This window comes from Entelurus aequoreus, linkage group LG09 (assembly GCF_033978785.1).
Source record: "Entelurus aequoreus isolate RoL-2023_Sb linkage group LG09, RoL_Eaeq_v1.1, whole genome shotgun sequence".
Classification (NCBI taxonomy): domain Eukaryota; kingdom Metazoa; phylum Chordata; class Actinopteri; order Syngnathiformes; family Syngnathidae; genus Entelurus; species Entelurus aequoreus.
In genome coordinates, this window is record NC_084739.1 from 69392518 (window position 1) to 69413918 (window position 21401).

Genomic DNA, 21401 nt, shown 5'->3' on the forward strand with positions numbered 1-21401 from the left:
GTTGGAGTGCAGGAAGTACAAACATTCAGACATTGTTGGAGTGCAGGAAGTACAAACATTCAGACATTGTTGGAGTGCAGGAAGTACAAACATTCAGACATTGTTGGAGTGCAGGAAGTATAAACATTCAGACATTGTTGGAGTGCAGGAAGTACAAACATTCAGACATTGTTGGAGTGCAGGAAGTACAAACATGACACATGACTTCACAAAAGAAAACCAGTGAGAAAGTGGTCAAAGTAGCATTTTTTTGTGTACTTTTCCCAGAATACAACTATGTACATTGAAGAGGTACAAACAGGTCATCTCCCCTCACTGTTGTGTGTCATTCCCCAGTGACAACTTGTATAAAATTAATATATCAGCTTCCTGCTGGGAGTCACAGGGGAGAAGAAAGTAGTCTAAATGTCCATCAGCACCTATGTACAATATTTACAACTCAGGTGATTGACAGCAAGTTGATGGACTCGCCTAGACGGGCATGACTGTGGGAGGTGCCTTTTTACGTGATATAAATATGCGGTGGTTATTAATGGCGTGACATACAGGAACTTCCTCATTATTATTATGCAGGGTTTTACAGCAGCGCCTGAAATGAAATAGAATAAAAGACATGATTGTTGTAAAGTCAAACTAGATCAACTAAGTAAATATGGAGAACATCTGCAAGCCACCAAACAAAGTCACACAATATTTCATTCAAAAGGAGAAAAGAAGACAAAAGTTCCTATGACATGATGACATTAATTCACTCATTCACTCCTGGCCTCGCTGACAACAGGAAGTGTCCGTGTGATTTCATTCGCCGGTGGGCGGGGTCACGCTGCGTGCCGCCAAGCTTTGGTTCTTCAAACTTGTACCGTCGTCGCGGGCGGCACTGGGTGTGGTCGGAGGGCGGGGCCGAGGGGAAACCCCGCCCCCGACGCGCCTCCTTGTCGGGCGATCGCCAGCTGCCGCCTGCTCAGCGTCCCGTACACGCGCAGTCCGTGGGTGGGCGGAGCCTAGCCGGGCATGTGTTAGAGGTGCTCCAGGTACTCGATGACCCGGGTGATGGACTTCTGTCCTGTGGTGCCCACGGAACACTGCGGAGGAGTCAAGGTGACATTTTGTTACAACACTTCTCCTCTGCCCCAGCGTGATGGTCACATGATCATCTCCTAGTGCCAGCGTGATGGTCACATGATCATCTCCTCGTGCCACCGTGATGGTCACATGATCATCTCCTAGTGCCACCGTGATGGTCACATGATCATCTCCTCGTGCCACCGTGATGGTCACATGATCATCTCCTAGTGCCACCGTGATGGTCACATGATCATCTCGTGCCAGCGTGATGGTCACATGATCATCTCCTAGTGCCACCGTGATGGTCACATGATCATCTCCTAGTGCCAGCGTGATGGTCACATGATCATCTCCTAGTGCCACCGTGATGGTCACATGATCATCTCGTAGTGCCACCGTGATGGTCACATGATCATCTCCTAGTGCCACCGTGATGGTCACATGATCATCTCCTAGTGCCAGCGTGATGGTCACATGATCATCTCCTCGTGCCACCGTGATGGTCACATGATCATCTCCTAGTGCCACCGTGATGGTCACATGATCATCTCCTAGTGCCACCGTGATGGTCACATGATCATCTCCTAGTGCCACCGTGATGGTCACATGATCATCTCCTAGTGCCAGCGTGATGGTCACATGATCATCTCCTAGTGCCACCGTGATGGTCACATGATCATCTCGTAGTGCCACCGTGATGGTCACATGATCATCTCCTAGTGCCACCGTGATGGTCACATGATCATCTCCTAGTGCCAGCGTGATGGTCACATGATCATCTCCTCGTGCCACCGTGATGGTCACATGATCATCTCCTAGTGCCACCGTGATGGTCACATGATCATCTCGTGCCAGCGTGATGGTCACATGATCATCTCCTAGTGCCACCGTGATGGTCACATGATCATCTCCTAGTGCCAGCGTGATGGTCACATGATCATCTCCTAGTGCCACCGTGATGGTCACATGATCATCTCCTAGTGCCAGCGTGATGGTCACATGATCATCTCCTCGTGCCACCGTGATGGTCGCATGATCATCCCCTAGTGCCACCGTGATGGTCGCATGATCATCTCCTAGTGCCACCGTGATGGTCGCATGATCATCTCCTCGTGCCACCGTGATGGTCACATGATCATCTCCTCGTGCCAGCGTGATGGTCACATGATCATCTCCTAGTGCCACCGTGATGGTCACATGATCATCTCCTAGTGCCAGCGTGATGGTCACATGATCATCTCCTAGTGCCACCGTGATGGTCGCATGATCATCTCCTAGTGCCAGCGTGATGGTCACATGATCATCTCCTAGTGCCACCGTGATGGTCACATGATCATCTCCTAGTGCCAGCGTGATGGTCACATGATCATCTCCTCGTGCCAGCGTGATGGTCACATGATCATCTCCTAGTGCCACCGTGATGGTCACATGATCATCTCCTAGTGCCAGCGTGATGGTCACATGATCATCTCCTAGTGCCACCGTGATGGTCGCATGATCATCCCCTAGTGCCACCGTGATGGTCGCATGATCATCCCCTAAAGCCACTGTGATGGTCGCATGATCATCCCCTAAAGCCACCGTGATGGTCGCATGATCATCCCCTAAAGCCACCGTGATGGTCGCATGATCATCCCCTAGTGCCACCGTGATGGTCACATGATCATCTCCTAGTGCCACCGTGATGGTCACATGATCATCTCCTCGTGCCACCGTGATGGTCACATGATCATCCCCTAGTGCCAGCGTGATGGTCACATGATCATCCCCTAGTGCCAGCGTGATGGTCACATGATCATCTCCTCGTGCCACCGTGATGGTCACATGATCATCTCCTAGTGCCACCGTGATGGTCACATGATCATCTCCTAGTGCCACCGTGATGGTCACATGATCATCTCCTAGTGCCACCGTGATGGTCGCATGATCATCTCCTCGTGCCACCGTGATGGTCACATGATCATCCCCTAGTGCCACCGTGATGGTCACATGATCATCTCCTCGTGCCACCGTGATGGTCACATGATCATCTCCTCGTGCCACCGGGATGGTCACATGATCATCTCCTCGTGCCACCGGGATGGTCACATGATCATCCCCTAGTGCCAGCGTGATGGTCACATGATCATCTCCTAGTGCCACCGTGATGGTCGCATGATCATCCCCTAGTGCCACCGTGAGGGTCGCATGATCATCCCCTAGTGCCACCGTGATGGTCGCATGATCATCTCCTCGTGCCACCGTGATGGTCACATGATCATCTCCTCGTGCCACCGTGATGGTCACATGATCATCTCCTCGTGGCAGCGTGATGGTCACATGATCATCTCCTAGTGCCACCGTGATGGTCACATGATCATCTCCTAGTGCCACCGTGATGGTCACATGATCATCTCCTAGTGCCACCGTGATGGTCACATGATCATCTCCTAGTGCCACCGTGATGGTCACATGATCATCTCCTCGTGCCACCGTGATGGTCACATGATCATCTCCTCGTGGCAGCGTGATGGTCACATGATCATCTCCTCGTGGCAGCGTGATGGTCACATGATCATCTCCTAGTGCCAGCGTGATGGTCACATGATCATCTCCTAGTGCCACCGTGATGGTCACATGATCATCTCCTCGTGCCACCGTGATGGTCACATGATCATCTCCTCGTGGCAGCGTGATGGTCACATGATCATCTCCTCGTGGCAGCGTGATGGTCACATGATCATCTCCTAGTGCCAGCGTGATGGTCACATGATCATCTCCTAGTGCCAGCGTGATGGTCACATGATCATCTCCTAGTGCCAGCGTGATGGTCACATGATCATCTCCATGTGCCACCGTGATGGTCACATGATCATCTCCTAGTGCCACCGTGATGGTCACATGATCATCTCCTAGTGCCACCGTGATGGTCACATGATCATCTCCTAGTGCCAGAGTGATGGTCACATGATCATCTCCTAGTGCCAGCGTGATGGTCACATGATCATCTCCTAGTGCCAGCGTGATGGTCACATGATCATCTCCTAGTGCCAGCGTGATGGTCACATGATCATCTCCTAGTGCCAGCGTGATGGTCACATGATCATCTCCTAGTGCCACCGTGATGGTCACATGATCATCTCCTAGTGCCACCGTGATGGTCACATGATCATCTCCTAGTGCCACCGTGATGGTCACATGATCATCTCCTAGTGCCAGCGTGATGGTCACATGATCATCTCCTAGTGCCACCGTGATGGTCGCATGATCATCTCCTCGTGCCACCGTGATGGTCGCATGATCATCTCCTGGTGCCACCGTGATGGTCACATGATCATCTCCTAGTGCCAGCGTGATGGTCACATGATCATCTCCTAGTGCCAGCGTGATGGTCACATGATCATCTCCTAGTGCCAGCGTGATGGTCACATGATCATCTCCTAGTGCCACCGTGATGGTCACATGATCATCCCCTAGTGCCACCGTGATGGTCGCATGATCATCCCCTAAAGCCACCGTGATGGTCGCATGATCATCCCCTAGTGCCACCGTGATGGTCACATGATCATCTCCTAGTGCCACCGTGATGGTCACATGATCATCTCCTAGTGCCACCGTGATGGTCACATGATCATCCCCTAGTGCCACCGTGATGGTCGCATGATCATCCCCTAGTGCCAGCGTGATGGTCGCATGATCATCTCCTCGTGCCACCGTGATGGTCACATGATCATCTCCTCGTGCCACCGTGATGGTCACATGATCATCCCCTAGTGCCAGCGTGATGGTCACATGATCATCCCCTAGTGCCAGCGTGATGGTCACATGATCATCCCCTCGTGCCACCGTGATGGTCACATGATCATCTCCTAGTGCCACCGTGATGGTCACATGATCATCTCCTAGTGCCACCGTGATGGTCACATGATCATCTCCTAGTGCCACCGTGATGGTCGCATGATCATCTCCTCGTGCCACCGTGATGGTCACATGATCATCCCCTAGTGCCACCGTGATGGTCACATGATCATCTCCTCGTGCCACCGTGATGGTCACATGATCATCTCCTCGTGCCACCGGGATGGTCACATGATCATCCCCTAGTGCCAGCGTGATGGTCACATGATCATCCCCTAGTGCAGGGGTCGGCAACCCGCGGCTCCGGAGCCGCATGCGGCTCTTTGACCACTCTGATGCGGCTCAGCTACATACTTGCCGACCCCCCGATTTTCCCAGGAGACTTATGGATCTCAGTGTCTCTCATAAATAACTCCCAGGGAAACAATAATCCTATTTAGACTATAAATACTAGATAAAGGGCGTGCCCTGATTGCACTGCAGTAATTGTCCTCTATAGCATTTACATACAGCGTGCCAGTCCAGCCGCATGTTGCATGTTGTTATTAATCACACACACAGGAGACAGCAAAGCATACTTACTCATCAGCCACACAGCTTACACTGACGGTAGCCGTATCAAACAACTTTAACATTGTTACGTTACAAATATGCGCCACACTGTGAACCCACACCAAAAAAGAATGAAAAACACATTTCTGGAGAACATCTGCACTGTAACACAACATAAACACAACACAACCATTACCCAGAATCCCATGCAGTCCTAACTCTTCCGGTCTAGATTATACACCCCGCTACCACAACCCCCCCACACATCAACCCCCCCCCCCCCTCTCCTTGCGTTGGTTGAGCGGAAGAGTTAGTGCTGCATGGGATTCTGGGTATTGGTACCGTCAGTGTAAGATGTGTATTGGTACCGTCAGTGTAAGATGTGTGGTTGCTGAACTAGTACGGAAGAGTTAGTGCTGTATGGGATTCTGGGAATTGGCACCGTCAGTGTAAGATGTGTGGTTGCTGAGGTAGTACGCCTTGCTGTCACTTACGTGTGGTCAAGCAGGTACACTAATAGGGCAGACTGTAGAGGGCGGTGTCATCACGCTCTGATATTCGGGAGTCTCCCGGGGAAAAATGAGAGGTATGACGCTATCAAGCGCCATTCATTCAAAACTCGCGGGCTGCACTAACATCAAATGTCCACATTAAAGTGCGTGCCGGTGCGTGTGTCGGAGACCCCTGGTTAATATAGCACAAAGCATTTAAGCTCTGTATACAGTGTTTTTCATTTTAAATTGTAAAATTTATTTGTGGCTCCCATCACTTTCTTTAATTTGTGAAACTAGCCAAAATGGCTCTTTGAGTGGTAAAGGTTGCCGACCCCTGCCCTAGTGCCAGCGTGATGGTCACATGATCATCTCCTAGTGCCACCGTGATGGTCGCATGATCATCTCCTAGTGCCACCGTGATGGTCACATGATCATCCCCTAGTGCCACCGTGAGGGTCGCATGATCATCCCCTAGTGCCACCGTGATGGTCACATGATCATCTCCTCGTGCCACCGTGATGGTCACATGATCATCTCCTCGTGGCAGCGTGATGGTCACATGATCATCTCCTAGTGCCACCGTGATGGTCACATGATCATCTCCTAGTGCCACCGTGATGGTCACATGATCATCTCCTAGTGCCACCGTGATGGTCACATGATCATCTCCTAGTGCCACCGTGATGGTCACATGATCATCTCCTAGTGCCACCGTGATGGTCACATGATCATCTCCTCGTGCCACCGTGATGGTCACATGATCATCTCCTCGTGGCAGCGTGATGGTCACATGATCATCTCCTAGTGCCACCGTGATGGTCACATGATCATCTCCTAGTGCCAGCGTGATGGTCACATGATCATCTCCTAGTGCCACCGTGATGGTCACATGATCATCTCCTCGTGCCACCGTGATGGTCACATGATCATCTCCTCGTGGCAGCGTGATGGTCACATGATCATCTCCTAGTGCCACCGTGATGGTCACATGATCATCTCCTAGTGCCACCGTGATGGTCACATGATCATCTCCTAGTGCCAGCGTGATGGTCACATGATCATCTCCTAGTGCCAGCGTGATGGTCACATGATCATCTCCTAGTGCCAGCGTGATGGTCACATGATCATCTCCATGTGCCACCGTGATGGTCACATGATCATCTCCTAGTGCCACCGTGATGGTCACATGATCATCTCCTAGTGCCAGCGTGATGGTCACATGATCATCTCCTAGTGCCAGCGTGATGGTCACATGATCATCTCCTAGTGCCAGCGTGATGGTCACATGATCATCTCCTAGTGCCAGCGTGATGGTCACATGATCATCTCCTAGTGCCACCGTGATGGTCACATGATCATCTCCTAGTGCCACCGTGATGGTCACATGATCATCTCCTAGTGCCACCGTGATGGTCACATGATCATCTCCTAGTGCCAGCGTGATGGTCACATGATCATCTCCTAGTGCCAGCGTGATGGTCACATGATCATCTCCTAGTGCCACCGTGATGGTCGCATGATCATCTCCTCGTGCCACCGTGATGGTCGCATGATCATCTCCTGGTGCCACCGTGATGGTCACATGATCATCTCCTAGTGCCAGCGTGATGGTCACATGATCATCTCCTAGTGCCAGCGTGATGGTCACATGATCATCTCCTACTGCCAGCGTGATGGTCACATGATCATCTCCTCGTGCCACCGTGATGGTCACATGATCATCTCCTCGTGCCAGCGTGATGGTCACATGATCATCTCCTCGTGCCACCGTGATGGTCACATGATCATCTCCTCGTGCCACCGTGATGGTCACATGATCATCTCCTAGTGCCAGCGTGATGGTCACATGATCATCTCCTCGTGCCACCGTGATGGTCACATGATCATCTCCTCGTGCCACCGTGATGGTCACATGATCATCTCCTAGTGCCACCGTGATGGTCACATGATCATCTCCTCGTGCCACCGTGATGGTCACATGATCATCTCCTAGTGCCACCGTGATGGTCACATGATCATCTCCTCGTGCCAGCGTGATGGTCACATGATCATCTCCTCGTGCCAGCGTGATGGTCACATGATCATCTCCTCGTGCCAGCGTGATGGTCACATGATCATCTCCTCGTGCCAGCGTGATGGTCACATGATCATCTCCTCGTGCCACCGTGACGGTCACATGATCATCTCCTCGTGCCACCGTGACGGTCACATGATCATCTCCTAGTGCCAGCGTGATGGTCACATGATCATCTCCTAGTGCCAGCGTGATGGTCACATGATCATCTCCTAGTGCCACCGTGACGGTCACATGATCATCTCCTAGTGCCACCGTGATGGTCACATGATCATCTCCTAGTGCCACCGTGACGGTCACATGATCATCTCCTAGGGCAGGGGTCGGCAACCTTTACCACTCAAAGAGCCATTTTGGCAAGTTTCACAAATTAAAGAAAGTAATGGGAGCCACAAAAATTTTTTTAAAATGAAAAACACTGCATACAAAGCTTAAATGCTTTGTGCTATGTTAACCAGGGGTCTCCGACACACGCACCGGCACACACTTTAATGTGGAAATTTGATGTTAGTGCAGGCCGCGAGTTTTGAATGAATGGCGCTTGATAGCGTCACGCTTGCCAAACGCTTGCCAACCCTCTCATTTTTCCCGGGAGACTCCCGAATATCAGAGCGTGATGACACTGCATTTGGCACCCTCTACAGTCTGCCCTAACAGTGTACCTGCTCGACCACACGTAGAATGCAATTTCAGCTTGCTCACGTAAGTGACAGCAAGGCGTACTAACTCAGCAGCCACACATCTTACACTGACGGTACCAATACCCAGAATCCCATGCAGCCCTAACTCTTCCGCTCAACCAACGCACAGAGAGGGGGGGGTTGATGTGTGGGGGGATTTGGTGGTAGCGGGGGTGTATAATGTAGACCGGAAGAGTTAGGGCTGCATGGGATTCTGGGTAATGGTTGTGTTGTGTTTATGTTGTATTACGGTGGGATGTTCTCCAGAAATGTGTTTTTCATTCTTTTTTGGTGTGGGTTCATAGTGTGGCGCATATTTGTAACGTAACAATGTTAAAGTTGTTTGATACGGCTACCGTCAGTGTAAGCTGTGTGGCTGATGAGTAAGTATGCTTTGCTGTCTCCTGTGTGTGCAAGTAATAACAACATGCAACATGTGGCTGGACTGGCACGCTGTATGTAAATGCTATAGAGGACAATTACTGCAGTGCAATTAGGGCACGCCCTTTATTTAGTAATTAGAGTGTAAATAAGATTATTTTTTCCCTGGGAGTAATCTATGAGAGACACTGAGATCCATAAATCTCCTGGGAAAATCGGGGGGGTCGGCATGTATGTAGCTGAGCCGCATCAGAGTGGTTAAGGAGCCGCATGCGGCTCCGGAGCCGCGGGTTGCCGACCCCTGTCCTAGTGCCACCGTGACGGTCACATGATCATCTCCTAGTGCCACCGTGATGGTCACATGATCATCTCCTAGTGCCACCGTGATGGTCACTTGATCATCTCCTAGTGCCACCGTGATGGTCACATGATCATCTCCTAGTACCACCGTGATGGTCACATGATCATCTCCTAGTGCCACCGTGATGGTCACTTGATCATCTCCTAGTGCCACCGTGATGGTCACATGATCATCTCCTAGTGCCACCGTGATGGTCACATGATCATCTCCTAGTGCCACCGTGATGGTCACATGATCATCTCCTAGTGCCACCGTGATGGTCACATGATCATCTCCTAGTGCCAACGTGATGGTCACATGATCATCTCCTCGTGCCACCATGATGGTCACATGATCATCTCCTAGTGCCACCATGTTGGTCACCAAGTAATCGCTTGGTTACTTTGTGGCACTTCTTACTAGCGAGAAGGCAAACTGTACTTCCTGTGTGTGTAAAACTGGCGCCCAGCTCTCCGCCCACCGAGTCAAAGATTGTTAATGACTAAGAAGAGGTCTCACTGCGTTCAGTTAAGTCTACTGTTAAATAAACGCTCTCAGGGGCTGAGTGAGACCTCTTTCTTCCTGTACAAAGTCATAGATGAACAAACAACAATTCTGCTTGGCCAACACGCCACTCAAATGGCGGTGGAAAAAAATAATGTCCGCCTCTTTCAGTCATGTGATGAATGAATGGTGCAGACATAAGTTGTACATCAATTGTCATCAGCTCTTATTTTCATTTCAACCTGTTTTCTTATACATTCTCAGTTAAGAGTTCATTCTGCCTGGCATATATTTCTGTAAACTACCTAACAGAATTCCACGCAATAGTTACTCAGTCTTTGTACTTTTTTAATTATTCCACCATCGGGCCAAATAAAGTTGCGATTGCCAGCACTTTAATAAAGAAAGTGGGGAGCACTGTTGAATTCAAGAAAGAACTTGTATCAAAGTAGGAAGGTGACCTCCTTTCTCTTCATCTTCAACACACTTGTTAATAAAAATGAAAGTCACACCAAATGTACAATTTATACATTAATACTCATGTCACTACTTTCCTCTATAAGAGGTGTTTTGTGGTGATTCAGTGGGTGGACAAAATGCTTCCATTTCATTACAATTCAGTTTTTATCTGGCCTTTTGGAAAAGATGACTTGGTGAATAGTAATGTGTGTGTGGTACTCACAGTCAGGTTCATGAAATTCAAGAACTTCTTCAGCATCTCAGTCATGATGGAGAAATCTCCACTGGGGAGGTTGTCTCTCACAGTAGTCACATTGAGCTGAGGGACACAGACACACTTTGTCAGCACACCTCCAAATGTCACCTGCGCACCTTCTGAGTCCTGACTGAGGCACGGTGTGGCACTGTTGGGAGAGCGGCCGTGCCAGCAACCTGAGGGTTCCCGGTTCAATCCCCAGCTTCAACCATCCTAGTCACATCCGTTGTGTCCTTGAGCAAGACACTTAATTCTTGCTCCTGATGGCTGCTGGTTAGCGCCTTGCATGGCAGCTCCCGCCATCAGTGTGTGAATGTGTGTGTGAATGGGTGAATGTGGAAATAGTGTCAAAGCGCTTTGAGTACCTTGAAGGTAGAAAAGCTATACAAGTATAACCCATTTACCATTATGTGTTTGTGTCATAGTCATCACGTTAAGACCCCTGTGGTGTTGTGTTGAGTATTTTATTCCTTTCATGTGGTAATGTTAACGTTGGTGAACTTATTTTTACACTTTCACAACAGTTAAAGTCTTCAAATGTTGTAGAGTTCAAGAAGGTAACACTGGAACGGATTAATCATCATGTGCAAACCCCAAAAGCAGTGAAGTTGTCAGGTTGTGTAAATGGTAAATAAAAAGAGAATACAACAAATCCTTTTCAACTTATATTCAATTGAATAGACTGCAAAGACAAGATATTTCATGTTCACACTGAGAAACTTTGGTATTTTTTGCAAATAATCATGAAGTTAGAAGGTAATGGCAGCAACACATGGCAAAAAATGCATTTTTGCCAGTTTGATACATGGCCTTTCCTTTTAACAACACTCAGTAAAGGTTTGGGAACTGAGGAGACACATTTTTGAAGTGGAATTATTTCCCATTCTTGCTTGATGTACAGCTTAAGTTGTTCAACAGTCTCCCTTATGGGTAGAGTGTCCGCCCTGAGAGCGGTAGGTTGTGAGTTCAAACCCCGGCCGAGTCATACCAAAGACTATAAAAATAGGACCCATTACCTCCCTGCTTGGCACTCAGCATCAAGGGTTGGAATTGGGGGTTAAATCACCAAAAATGATTCCCGGGCGCGGCACCGCTGCTGCCCACTGCTCCCCTCACCTCCCAGGGGGTGAACAAGGGGATGGGTCAAAAGCAGAGGACAAATTTCACCACACCTAGTGTGTGTGTGTGTGTGTGACAATCATTGGTACTTTAACTTTAACTTCTCATATTTTAGCCTTCACGCATTTTCAATGTCTGGACTACAGGCAGGCCAGTCTAGTACCCGCACTCTTTTACTATGAAGCCACGCTGTTGTAACACCTGGCTTGGCATTGTCTTGCTGAAATAAGCAGGGGCGTCCATGATAACGTTGCTTGGATGGCAACATATGTTGCTCCAAAAGCTGTATGTACCTTTCAGCATTAATGGTGCCTTCACAGATGTGTAAGTTACCCATGTCTTGACCACTAATACACCCCCATACCATCACACAAGCTGCCTTTTACACTTTCACCCTAGAACATGTCTTGGCCACTAATACACCCCCATACCATCACACATGCTGCCTTTTACACTTTCACCCTAGAACATGTCTTGGCCACTAATACACCCCCATACCATCACACATGCTGCCTTTTACACTTTCACCCTAGAACATGTCTTGGCCACTAATACACCCCCATACCATCACACGTGCTGCCTTTTACACTTTCACCCTAGAACATGTCTTGGCCACTAATATACCCCCATACCATCACACATGCTGCCTTTTACACTTTCACCCTAGAACAGTCCCCATGCTTCTTTTCCTCTTTGGTCTGGAGGACACGACGTCCACAGTTTCCCCCAAAAAATGTGAAATGTGGACTCGTCAGACCACAGAACACTTTCCACTTTGCATCAGTCCATCTTAGATGAGCTCAGGCCCACCAAAGTGTTTCTGGGTGTTGTTGATAAATGGCTTTGGCTTTGCATAGTAGAGTTTTAACTTGCACTTACAAATGTAGCGACCAACTGTAGTTACTGACAGTGGTTTTCCGAAGTGTCCCTGAGCCCATGTGGTGATATCCTTTACACACTGATGTGGCTTTTTGATGCAGTAGCGCCTGAGGGATCCAAGGTGTGTAATATCATGGCTTACGTGCAGTGATTTCTCCACATTCTCTGAACCTTTTGATGATATTAAGGAGCGTAGATGGTGAAATCCTTAAATTCCTTGTTGAGAAATGTTGTTCTTAAACAATTTGCTCAGGCATTTGTTGACAAAGTGGTGACCCTCGCCCCGTCCTTGTTTGTGGACGACTGAGCATTTCATGGAAGCTGCTTTTATACCCAACCATGGCACCCACCTGTTCCCAATTAGCCTGCTCACCTGGGGGATGTTCCAAATAAGTCTTTGATGAGCTTTCCTCAACTTTCTCACTCTTTTTTGCCACTTGTGCCGGCTTTTTTGAAACATGTTGCAGGCATCAAATTCCAAATGAGCTAATATTTGCAAAAAAATAAAGTTTCTCAGTGTGAACATGAAATATCTTGTCTTTGCAGTCTATTCAATTGAATATAAGTTGAAAAGGATTTGTTGTATTCTCTTTTTATTGAGCATTTACACAACGTGACAACTTCACTGTTTTTGGCTTTTGTATATTAAGTTATCTGTGTCTTGGAACACATGTTCCACTTCAGAATGTCCCGTGTGTGCGTGTGTGTGTGTGTGTGTGTGTGTGTGTGTGTGTGTGTGTGTGTGTGTGTGTGTGTGTGTGTGTGTGTGTGTGTGTGTGTGTGTGTGTGTGTGTGTGTGTGAATGTGTGAGCGTGTGTGCGTGAATTTGTGTGTGTGTGCGTGATGCTGACCTGGCTGCCTTGGCAGAGACATCCCAGCAGCAGGGCGGTGTAGGAGGCCACTATGCTGTCCTCCATGTGCTTGCCTGCGTGCTGCAAAGCTTCACAAAAGCAGAAAAAGCAGGAAGTTCAAATAACTTCTTTGAGAACGGCACATGAAAGCCTAAGATGTGGAAAGTGCAGCAAGTGGGGGATGGTGGAACATCCCAGCAACATCTACCTTTATTTAGGTCCAACTCTTCTTCCTCCTCCTCCTTCTTTGGATTCTCCTGCTCAGGCTGGTTCTCGTTGTTTTCGGCCGCCACCCACTGGATCTCCCCCATGGTCTCCTTCCACTCGCCGCTCTGGTCCTGCGGCTTGGGCGCCTCGCTGATGAGGTCGTCGGTCTTGGCCTCGGCCTGGATGGCGGCGCGCTCTCTTTCCAGGAAGAGCTAAGAGGTCAACGAGAAGATTCAAAAAAAAACTTGAGACTGGAGCCAAGTGCCATTTGTGAGTAAACAGGACTTAAAGGTTTGTTTATGATCAGTAGGGATGGTACCTTTCATGTTTCAACCAATACGGTACAGATTTTAAACCATGGTTATTGTTATTATCATTGCAATATTATTGAATGGACTCAAAAAGTACTTACATACACACACTGAAATATTTACATGTTTTCATAACTAAAATAGTGTTAGAAAACCCACTATTTTTTTGTGTTTTAGTTTAAGTATTTTATGGTTTAATAGCTAAGCTTTTTTGTTAAAAATATTGATTTGTATTTGGCACTTCAAAATGTATTTAAATAAAAAGTGTGTTGCAAATACATTTATATTTTATTTGACAGGTTTTGGTTGTCCTCCTCTTTTCAGCGGTCCTCCATGTCCTATTTCTCGAAGGTTCAATGTGCACAATAGAATATTGTAGTTCCTCAGACATTAATTGGATTGAGGTATGTTGTTTCTCGATGGGGAATGACTCTAATGTCTCATTTTCATGTCAGCATTTATGCTAGCGATAGCGATCTAGCGCCAGTCAGTGCATGAGTTTGTCAAAGTGCAGTTATCAATCCCACTTTTTCGATCCTTTCAATTTAAAACGCTAATACTAACCGTCGGGAGTTTTACCAAAGTTATCATTAATACTGTTTCTTGCCACATCCCGAGTTAGAGCCAGCTGAGTCTGCAACAGGACGTCACTCAACATGGCACCGTTAGATTTTACGTAAATCGGTGCTTGGTAGCACCCAACAAAAAAAAAGATGATTGGGTCTTTTTTGATGTCTCTTACCTTGACCAGAGCAGCCAAAGCTCCAGAGGCCTTGGGCTTCTCCGCTCCGTCTTCCTGAGTCTCCACAGAGGCCGCAGTGTCGGCAGGCAGCGTCAGGCTGTCTTCCAGGCAGAAGTCGTCAAAATTGTACTCCATGTCTACCAGACAGTGACGGTTTCTGGAGCTGTACTCCACTAGATTGATGAGCAGGCCAAGACCCTGTTATAGGAAACAAGAGGCAAATGTCACCAACAGCAACACGACAACATGAGCTGTGTGTGTGTTGCTCTTTGAATGGTTCAAAAGCTCCTTACCAGGACTCGTATGTCAAAGCGCTGCTCTGGCGGGATGTAGCGAGGTACCCGAAGAACGCAATTGAGAGCCGTTACGATGAGTTGATCCTGCTCGCCAGTCTTTGTGCTTCCCCACTCTGCAAAACACAGACATAATTAACAAATATTATTTATTTACTCAAGTGCAGAAAGTATTAGGCACCTATGAGGGGTTCACCTTTATTTGTATCAGAATAGTAAATCTTTTTTGGTCGAAATACTTGCTATAATTTCTAAACTACTTTATTCTTATCCTTTGAACGCTGTGGCTAATTCATGGATTTTTCTTTGCTGACGGCCATAATGCGAATAGTTTAAAAAAAAAACAAGCAAAGACACTGAAATGGTGTGTTGTTTGTACTATGGCACCATCTTTTGGACGAGTTTGCTCACGGCAGGTGCTGCAGTGTCCTTCCATTTAGTGCTTTCAACCGAAAGTTCCGTCTTCTAGTCGTTCATAGCGTTTCTACTTGTATTGATTCTTCATACATCACTCCAAGCAACGTTTGTAAGTTTTACAATATAACTAAAACTATTTATAACTACTAAACCGTCCCAAATGTGGTGTCTGTTTATGCATATTTCTACGGGCTATCATAATGTAATCAAGCAAGCATCATTAGCATTAGCTAATATGCTAACAAATTACTCTAAGCAACGTTTGTAAGTTTTACAATATAACTAAAAAATTCTTACTTACTAAAGCGTCCCATGTGTGATGTCTGTAGGAGCATTTATGCATACTACGTACTATTGTAATGTAATTAGGCAAGCGTCGTTAGCATTAGCTTATATGCTAACAAATAACTCCAAGCAACGTTTGTAAGTTTTACAATATAACAAACAATTCTTACTCACTAAGTATATATATGTGCTTTGCTATGGAGTTTTTTCCCCCAGTCTTGGATTACATTTTTTTTTACTCATCCTCCCCCAGTGTCTACCTTTTCACCATCTTTTACGGTGCGCTTTGTGGCGACCCATCAGCATTCTTGTTCTGTAACCTTGTACACTGTTTGTCTAATCTTGAACGGGTTTGTGCTGAAAACAACATTTCGTTGTACTTGTGCAATGACAATAAAGATCCATACCATAAACCACCCCATGAGTGATGTCTGTAGGAGTGTTTTCATGCATACTTGTACGTGCTACCGTAAAGTAATCAAGCTAGCATTGTTAGCGTTAGCTAATATGCCAACACAATTCATTTTTGTATTGTTTCAGTTTTGTAAATTCGCCAAAACGTCACCGTGGAGTTGAGTCTGTTTAGCTGATTGGAGAGCTAGCTTCCACAGCTAGTGGGTCCATGACCATGATTTCTGTTTTGTTTGATCAGCCGTTTTACTGCCGTGTTACAGACATTAATAAACATCATTTCACAACATGTATATCTGCGGCTTTTAGTCTGGTGCGGCTAATATATAATTTTTCTTTTCATTTTTAATTCAGTAGGTGTGGCTTACATGCTGGTGTGTTTTATGGTATGTAAAATACTGTAGTTGAACAAGTGTGTTGTGGTAAATATTTCAGGGTGAAGGTTATTACAGCCACATACAGTGCAAGCCGTTTGTGTCAACGCCACTCCGACTGGCTGACTTGCGTCAACGCAAGCGGTTATCTAGATAACCGGAAAAATGGCCACTGCTTGCACGTTTTCTTGTGACCAGACATCAGGAAAAAAAGGATTTTAAAACCTACGGCAGCTTGCGGACATCATTTTCCTTCGTTTGAGCAAAATCCGAAAAGGTGGGGTTTTTTTGCTCGAAAAAGGGGGATGGTCTGAGAAGTCTAGCACTAAGAAGAAAGGACCGAACATTTGCCCCTGCCACCTTCTTTGTCTGTATGTGTGGTTGGTAAGCAACCTAGCTCCAAAAGTACCATTGTCGTGTGTGAGGTTGAGCAGCACTCCGATGATGGCCCTCATGCAGTCCTCCACTGCCTTGCCCACGTTGCTGAAGCTACAGTGCGGCAAGGATGATGACGGCGCCGCCAAGGAGCTGTTGTTCATCGCCCTGCTGTACCGCTGGATCATGTCCTCGCAGTAGCACAGCGCTCTGAGGGAGAAAGGTATATTCCGTCCATTAGTCCACGTAAGCCCGAGGACGTGAAAGGTGTCTGGACCCTACCTGGCAGAGGAGACTATGAGCTGCGAGTCTTTGTAGGCAATCAAGTAACTCTGGTTTTCTGGGTTCTGCACGGTCACCTGTTGGCCCAGAGGTGAAAGACATCAATTTAGAGCAAGTACAGTGATGGGAATGGAAGGAGTCGGACCAATAAAAGGAGTACTGTAAAGATGATTCTTTTAAGAGTGCGCATTCATCAGCCGGATAAAAATCAACCAAGCATTCATTGCAGCTTTAGCACTCAATTTGGCCTTGAGGGTCACCTACTTGAGAAGAGACCTACTTACACTTTCAAGTACTCTCAGGCATCTTTCGGCGCCCCATAAAGATGCTACCAGGTTCTCCTTGTCGTCCTCTTGGCTCAGGTTTTGTGCGCACTCTTTCACTGTGGCATTAAGACAAGGTGACTGAGTGGCACGTGTATGTTTTTTTTCTACAACACACAAACCTAACACGCTTACCTTTGTCTACCACGTGGTCCAAACCTCCCAGCAGCCTCAGCTCTTCTTTGAACCAGTCACCCGCTCTTTTGGAAGTCAGGGAAAGCAGCGTCTCCATAGCGAGGTGGCCCGTCTAAAAACAAAATAAGGCTAGTAACATGCATAAGTGAAACTGTACTTATTTTAGGGCTGTCAAATGATTATTCTTTTGTCAGATTAATCACATTCTGGAATATTCATGATTAATCACAGGGGATCACTTGCTTGCGTGATTAAAATTACCTTGAGAAAAGACCTCAATATCTGTGTACAAATGACATTTTATGAATGTCATCCAGGAACATTTTACTTGAATGCATGTCATTTATTTCCACAAAACTGGCTAACAGTTTTATCTTATGTCTTTTCAGGATGTACAGTACAAGCCAAAAGTTTGAACACACCTTCTCCTCCTTCAATGCGTTTTCTTTATTTTCATGACTATTTACATTGTAGATTGTCACATCAAAACTATGAATGAACACATGTGGAGTTATGTACTAATACCTGAAAACATGTTTTATGTTTTATATTTTAGTTTCTTCAGCATAGCCACCCTTTGCTCGGATTACTCCTTTGCACACACTTGGCATTCTCTCCATGAGCTTCAAGAGGTAATGGTTTTCACTTCACAGGTGTGCTTGAAACTCATCAAGAGAATGCCAAGAGTGTGCAGAAAACCCGTTGAATGAGAAGGTGTGTCCAAACTTTAGGCCTGTACTGTATTTTGGAGTGAAAGTCACCAGCGAGCACACCAGTCAGAGTATCATCACTCATTTTTCTACTCATCTGGTCACCGACAGAATAGAGTCTAAGGTAAAAGAGCTGTACGGTCCCAACAAACTGCATGATTACTCCAAGTGTGTACATTTTTTATGATTAATCACATGAGTTAGCTCGTTAATTTTGACAGCCCTAATTTATTCACTAAGTGGCAACGCACCGTGATGTTTTCCAGGTCGAGATGTTTGTTGTGCACCGTTTCGCACAGCTTTCTGATCTTCTCCTTGACCTTTTCCACTTCCTTGGCCGTGAGCTGGTCCTGGTGGGCTGAGTAGTCCTGGTCGAGCTCCAGAAGCTTGATCATCAGCTCCAGACAGGCCCGGTCCAGGTCCATGTTGAGCCGGTCGCGGCTCAGAATGTACATGAGTGCGGCCGTGCACAGGGCGAGGTTCTGAGGGAAGGACAGACAAGCGTTTTTAAAGAAGCATGGTTCACAGAGTACACTTGGTAGAGGCGGAGGAGAGGAAGTGGGACAGACTGGGTGCTGTGGGGCGTCGCTGAGCATTTTGAAGACCTGCGCCACCTTCCCTCTGGCCCGCAGATGCATCCTGAAGCTGGGCATGGCACACCTTGCTGCCAGGCTGATTATACTGCAGTGAGAGGAAGGAGTACATAATGAAGAACATGAGGTGATGTTTGTTTAATCTCTCAGCAATGGCAGGGGTGTAAAATGTAGTAATGATATTAGGCCTTGGCATGGGACTCTCAAATTATTTGATCACAAAACCTTTTTTAAAAAAACCTGCAGTGTTTCCGGATGGGATCAAGTGGTAGATTTGCATGCAAGAGTGGCTTGTGAGCGTCGGTGGAAGCTCTCATGCCTTTTAGAAAGTGGCTAATACTAAACGATAAGAACAAATGTTAAGTGACAAGTGCTTGTACCCTTCAATCAAATGTAATGAGCTACTCGGAGCTCATACTAAACGGTAGCGCTGTGCCACGTGGGGAGGAAAGCACAACCTCTAAAGACTCAAAGTATCTGAGTACTTACTCCCCTCTGTTTGAAACCACTAAGGCAGGACTATTCAACTAAATTACTATTTTATACACCAAGTCAATGCAACTGTCTGTATTAGCAATGTCAAATGTTAAGGTAAGGCAGTCACCATCCACTATCTCTACTATTGAATGGGGAAATGTCCTCCAAAATGCTGACTGGTACTGTAAATAAAGTCTAAAATTGAAACGCAAGCAATATGTTTACACTAGTCAAATATTATTTTGACAGGGGTGTCAAACTCCTTTTAGCTCAGGGGCCACATGTAGGAAAATCCAATTCTACACGGGCCAGACTGGTAAAATCATAGCATTAAAGCTTAAGAATAAAGACAACTTCAGATTGTTTTCTTAGTCTTACTTTGGTCAAAAATAGAAAAAGCACATTTACATTTTTTTACATATTACAATAATCATCTTGGCAAAACACTTTGCCTTAGTTGAAAATTCTGAGGGGGAAAAAATGATGCAGTTTCAAAAACACCATGAAGAACACAATGAACTTAGAAGTCGTCTCAGTATTTTTACAACGCCATTAAACTTTAAGCACTTCCTGTTCAGCATTGTCATGTTGGCAGTTCGTTAAAAACGTTTGAAAAAGCAATGAAGTGTTTCCTCAAACCGTGGTGAAATCCGCAACTGCCACAACACATTCATTTATCATTATTCAAATATTGCAATTATAATAAAAAGTAAAAGTAATCAAAATGACACCATAGCCGAAATCAAGGTAACATAACTACAAACTTAACCAATGTGAACATGGCAGACTTAAGTATGAAATAAAACTCAACAAATGTAGAAACACACATGATGGTCATGTTGACTCAAGTCTTTGCATCTTACTGTTCCGTTATGTTATCTGTTGAGTGGATCATTTACAATGAAAGAAGGTATTGTGCCTTGATATTGCTGCCACTTCAACCGGAGCAGCTGATTGCCTGCGCCTGTGCTGAATGGAGTAGCGGAAGCCAATCCAGAGGGCGCTTAAAGTCAGCTGACACGTCATCTTTAACCACTGTCCTGTGTGACGTGGGTTACACTTGAATTGCTATTGTGACATCCAGTTTCTTTCATTAAAAAAAATGCCGCTCATTTTATAATTAGCAAACTGATCTTACGGGCCGCGGGCCAGACTGAACCTGTAAGTCTGACACCCCTGCCCTGGATTCAATTCAATTTCCTTTATTTAACCAGGTAAAGACTCATTGAGATTAAAATCTCTTTTTTAAGAGAAACCTGACAGGAACACTCTTCTGTTTTTTAAGGATCTACAGCAGAAACCTGAGTCAAAGATCTTCTAGGAGACTGGGGGCTGTTTACAATGTCCTCCTGAGACTCAGCGTCTTCTCAAGTGGACATTTTTTTTCCATATTATGGCAATTTTTTTCTGAAATGTTTAACTCAGACGAGAGAAATAAACCAAAAACAAACTGTTCTTTGGAGTACATAAACACTGGGGGTTTATAAAACAAGCCAATCAAAGTCCTCTGGTATTTTCAGGAATCTTCAGCAAAAACCCATTTGTTGTTTCAAAGCTGTGAAGTGCATTTGGCCCGCCTATAGAATATGTCTGCACTGAGAGTGAGTGTGCTCCTCTTACCTAAGGCATCTTGTGTTGAGCTGCTGACCGCTCTTCAAGCCCGTCTCCAAGTACTCGAAGTCGTCGGTGAACTCTTGATTTTCTCCAAACTCCACCACGTCGTTGAAATGCTTCACATGCTGCACCACGGTGTACAGCTGGGCGGGAGGCAAATAAAGGTTAATTACCACTAATTGGGGAAGCAGGGCATCTGGCCAGACGCGCCAACACTTCGGGAGGTAAAGGCTTTGTTTACTAGGTCTTATTTCATCTAATGGCGCCATTAGCAGAAACAAAGGAGCTAACGCACCTTGTGGCATCTGGCTCGGGTAGCCAAGGGTGCAAGTGAGGAGGAGATCAAGTCCCAGATGACTCA

At 46.5% G+C, this 21401-nt stretch overlaps 1 protein-coding gene across 1 annotated transcript in view; it reads right to left on the reverse strand.

Moving 5' to 3' along the window:
• Nucleotides 1-228: 228 nt before the first annotated feature.
• The window catches only part of wapla (WAPL cohesin release factor a), a 40002-nt gene continuing 18829 nt past the window's right edge, over nt 229-21401 (reverse strand). Inside the window, exons 8-20 of the mRNA XM_062059253.1 lie at nt 21047-21183; nt 18926-19037; nt 18608-18838; nt 17647-17758; nt 17473-17570; nt 17189-17265; nt 16941-17116; nt 15045-15160; nt 14752-14949; nt 13700-13910; nt 13492-13580; nt 10610-10705; nt 229-1082 (exon numbers count right to left, since the gene is read on the reverse strand). Of these exons, the coding sequence (XP_061915237.1) occupies nt 1017-1082; nt 10610-10705; nt 13492-13580; nt 13700-13910; nt 14752-14949; nt 15045-15160; nt 16941-17116; nt 17189-17265; nt 17473-17570; nt 17647-17758; nt 18608-18838; nt 18926-19037; nt 21047-21183 (1719 nt within the window). The 3' untranslated portion in view covers nt 229-1016. The remainder of the gene's footprint in view (nt 1083-10609; nt 10706-13491; nt 13581-13699; nt 13911-14751; nt 14950-15044; nt 15161-16940; nt 17117-17188; nt 17266-17472; nt 17571-17646; nt 17759-18607; nt 18839-18925; nt 19038-21046; nt 21184-21401) is intronic.